This window comes from Fukomys damarensis, unplaced genomic scaffold, assembly GCF_012274545.1.
Source record: "Fukomys damarensis isolate Sample0158 unplaced genomic scaffold, DMR_v1.0_HiC HiC_scaffold_39, whole genome shotgun sequence".
NCBI classification, from domain to species: Eukaryota; Metazoa; Chordata; class Mammalia; order Rodentia; family Bathyergidae; genus Fukomys; species Fukomys damarensis.
In genome coordinates, this window is record NW_022900951.1 from 100,307,488 (window position 1) to 100,311,426 (window position 3,939).

A 3,939-nucleotide genomic window follows, 5' to 3' on the forward strand; every position below is an offset into this window, starting at 1 on the left:
TTTTTTTTGGTATAGGGGTTTGAACTCGGGACCTTTCATTTCCCCTGTGAACCTACATTTAACTTCCAAAAAAATCACCCACTGATATCTCAGACTCCCAAGACAATCCAGGGTTTCTTGTTTTCTAAGCATCCTGTAGAACAAGAGATCAGTTCTCTTGGACTTTCACTTCTACTTCTTGTCAGAAATGACGATGCTGCCAAGGCAGGTCTGTCCCAGGAGATTCTGTAAAAGCTTGTCAGCTTAGCCAGGACTGGGCGAACAGAGAACCCACAAGTGTGCTTTTAGCATAGGTATAGCGTCTTTTCTGATGAAGGGATTTATTTACTGGTGAAGGAGGGAATTCCGGCTCCATCTTTGCAGAACCTGGCAAGACTGCTGCCTTGGAGAGTCCCAGGATAAGAGCAGATGAATGGAGAGGCCAGGGCTGCATTCACTGGGAAGGGGCCTCTCACAGCTCGTGTGTTTGCAGAGTTAGCCAGTTTCGATGCCTTCGGGGAGCTCCACCATCACCGGGGCACAGTCCTCAGGCTCTGAGGCAAAGTCCCACGGAAACTTCTTGGTCACATGGGCTTGGAACTTTTCAGCTTTCTTCCTCAGGGTGGGATCCACAGCAATGCTGCAGGCTGAAGAAAAAAAAAACCTGTAAGGTGCTGGTAAGGAAGTTGTCCTGGGAGACAATGTCCATAAAGAAGTCAGCGGGGATCTCACCAAGCTGGTGATACAGGATGGAGATAAGGTTGATGTACAGAGTGTGGTGCTTCACCATGGCTGCTTCTGATCGGCACAGGAGGTTCAGGAGCTGCTTCCAGTGCTCAAATGCCTCATATACATTGCCCAGCGAGAAACACACAAAGGCAAACTGGAGTTCACCGATCACATCCTGGGGGCTGCTGGGGAACTGCTTGCTGAGCACAGTCTCCAGTGCATAGCTCAAGTCCATGCTGTGCCTGGTTATCTCTGCTGGTGTAGCACCTGCTGGGAACATCTGTGTGGGTAGCTCTGAGAAGCGGATCTCTGTCCCAGCTCTGGGCTTCATCTCAGGCAGCCGAGCTAGGCCCTCCTGATAACTTTTGCACTCAGTGCCACAGAGAGGTAGATTCTGCCCCACCCGGGCCTTGGTGTGCTTCATTTGTCATACAGGCAGCACATCTGAGAAGGCACAGATCTGCCGGCTTTCAGGCTGCAGCCTCTCCATTGTGGCCTCACTGACAAAATTGGTGAGTGAGATCCATTTCTTGAGTGTGGCATATGGGTAAGGTCCCAGAAACTGGTCCAGCTCCTGGAGATTGGCCCTCATAGCTTCCACTTCAGCTTCTGGGGCTGGGGACAAGTCTACCTCTTCCAGGAGAGCATTCCAGCACAGGACTGTCAGCCCTTGCTGCTGCAAGCTAAGAAAGAAGCCCATACGAGGACCCACATCCGTAGGATTGGCTTTGTCCACTGAACTGTTGTGAAGAAAGTGGACACCTGGTGGGATCATCTTCACACCCCGGAACTTGGGTCCTACCTCCCAGGAGTTATAGTCAATGCCAAACTCGGTCCCCCTGGGCACATTCAGGATGACCATAGTGGCCCCTTCAAAGAAGAGGTGCTTGGCTAGGTCAGGGTCCATCTGCATGGCAGCCATGTGGCCAATGGTAGGTGACCCAAAAGGAGAATCCTTCTTGTCTTCTGAAAAAGCTCCTCAACCTTCACTCGGGTACCACGGAAACCGGTAATGTTATTTTGATCAGCTGCCCAAGGGGTTGTCAGATTTGTCTACTATTATAGTTACTGGGTTTCTTTCCCTCCAAAGTAATAAGCAATTTTATAAGGGAGAAATCTCAAAAACAATCCAGGTATCTATCTTGTAATAAAAATTTTCTGCTAAAAATTCCCCCTGAATTTAGTATCCTTTGATTATTTTTTCTGATCCAATCTTTTTATTTTCAGTGCTGGGAATTAAACCCAGGGCCTTAAGCATCCTAGACAAATATTCTACCTCTGAGTTACACTCCCAGCTCCTGATCCAGTCTTTACTAAGATAGTTATAAAACTGAGATTCCTACTCTAGAATTCTCAGTACGTTAATCATTGACACTTGGCATTCTACATTAACAAGAATTTTCTCTATTTCCTTATTGATTGTCAGTATATACTTATGAATTTGTGTTTTTCATTGATTTATAATTCATCACTGCAATTAATTATTTTGGTGCTTAAATATTCCCAGACTTGGCCAATGGAAGGCTCCTTCAAGCTGGCTTCTGCATACTTATGTCATGTCCTCTTTGCTTTTCATTTTTATTTTCTGTTTCTTTATTTTTGAGACAGAGTCTTGCTATGCTGCCCAGGCTGGTCTTGAACTCATGTGCTTAAGCAATCCTCCAGCCTCACCCTCTCGACTAGCTAGGATACAAGCCACACACCACAGTGCCTGGTTCTCTCTCTCTCTCTCTCTCTCTCTCTCTCTCTCTCTCTCTCTCCCTTTGTTTCTGCTGCTGTTTTTAAATCACACCTCTCACTTCTCCTGGTACTGGGGCTTGAACCCAGGGCCTTTGACTGAGCTACATTCTCAGCCCCCTTTTTAATTTTGAAACAGGATCTTATTAGTCACTAAGTTGCCTGGGCGGGGCTCACATTTCCCAGAGTGCTGGAATGACAGGCATGTGCCACCAAGCCCAACTAAATTACTTCTTGATTTTATGGCACTGAAAGATGATCCAGGTTTATCTTGCCCCTACCTTGCTCCAGGCCTGGAACTGGCTATTACTCTGAGGTTCCTTGGTCCTTTCAGTGGGGAATAGACCAAGATCTGGGCATGGGACCCCTTTGTTATTACCTAGTTGTCATTGTTTTTCTGCCTTCAGCAGACAGAGATAGGGAATATATATACACATGTATCCATACACATAAGTGTGTTTGGACTATACAGTGAATGGTTACATTTTTTTAAAATTTTTTACAGTAAAAGACACATTGCCATTAACCCCCCCGAAAATGCTCCCCCTCACTTCACACACACTTATCCCATCATCCTTGCCACTTTCTGAAGCAGTTCTGAAAGACCTCTCACTTCTTTACAGGTGTGATCAAAACTACAGTGACCGCTGCTGCTGACCGCCATCTAAAGGAAAGACAGGTTCCTCAAAACGTTACCGTGTGTCCTCGCTCACCTTATTGACTAGATGTGCCACTGTGTGACTTCTGGCTGGCCCTTTCCCTAAATCAAAATGTTCCTGAAAGGTAAACATTTTGAATGAATTCAGGACATCAAGGCAGCCATGACAGAGCCACTAAATACGCTCACAAAGAAGACTTCCAGAACTGCTTCAGAAAGTGGCAGGAATGATAGGATGTGTGTGTTCAAATCAAGGGGTGAGTATTTGGAGGAGGAATAATAGCAATGTGTCTTCTAATATATTAAATCAAAATGTTCCTGAAAGGTAAACATTTTGAATGAATTCAGGACATCAAGGCAGCCATGACAGAGCCACTAAATACGCTCACAAAGAAGACTTCCAGAACTGCTTCAGAAAGTGGCAGGAATGATAGGATGTGTGTGTTCAAATCAAGGGGTGAGTATTTGGAGGAGGAATAATAGCAATGTGTCTTCTAATATATATATATGACAACATGTACATGCACATACATGTATATACTTCAGAAATCACACCGCATACCAATGCTCTCAATTTCAATTCATCCTCACAGGATTCACTCCTGCCTTTCCCCATTTCACATTTTTAGCTCCCTCCTTTCACAGTAAGAACCTTGGCTCCCAAGTACAGTACATTTACTCATTTGCTCGATCCTATGATACATCAGAGTGGTTTCAGAATGGTTTTGCCCATACTACTACCAAAGAAAGATCTACAAGAGTGAGTTCAGGATTTGTTTGCAGTTCTGCTTGCCACATAATCCCATATCACCTAGGACTGGGGGGTTGTAAATTAC

General features: G+C 45.3%; 1 protein-coding gene across 1 annotated transcript; it reads right to left on the reverse strand.

Annotated features, from left to right (window-relative positions):
* Nucleotides 1–431: 431 nt before the first annotated feature.
* Nucleotides 432–1,688, reverse strand: LOC104852362 (protein AAR2 homolog). Its single transcript, XM_033760339.1, is given in 2 exon segments — nucleotides 432–639; nucleotides 641–1,688. Coding segments are annotated over 2 exon segments (1,155 nt in total). The 5' UTR covers nucleotides 1,631–1,688; the 3' UTR covers nucleotides 432–474.
* Between the last annotated feature and the right edge of the window lie 2,251 nt (nucleotides 1,689–3,939).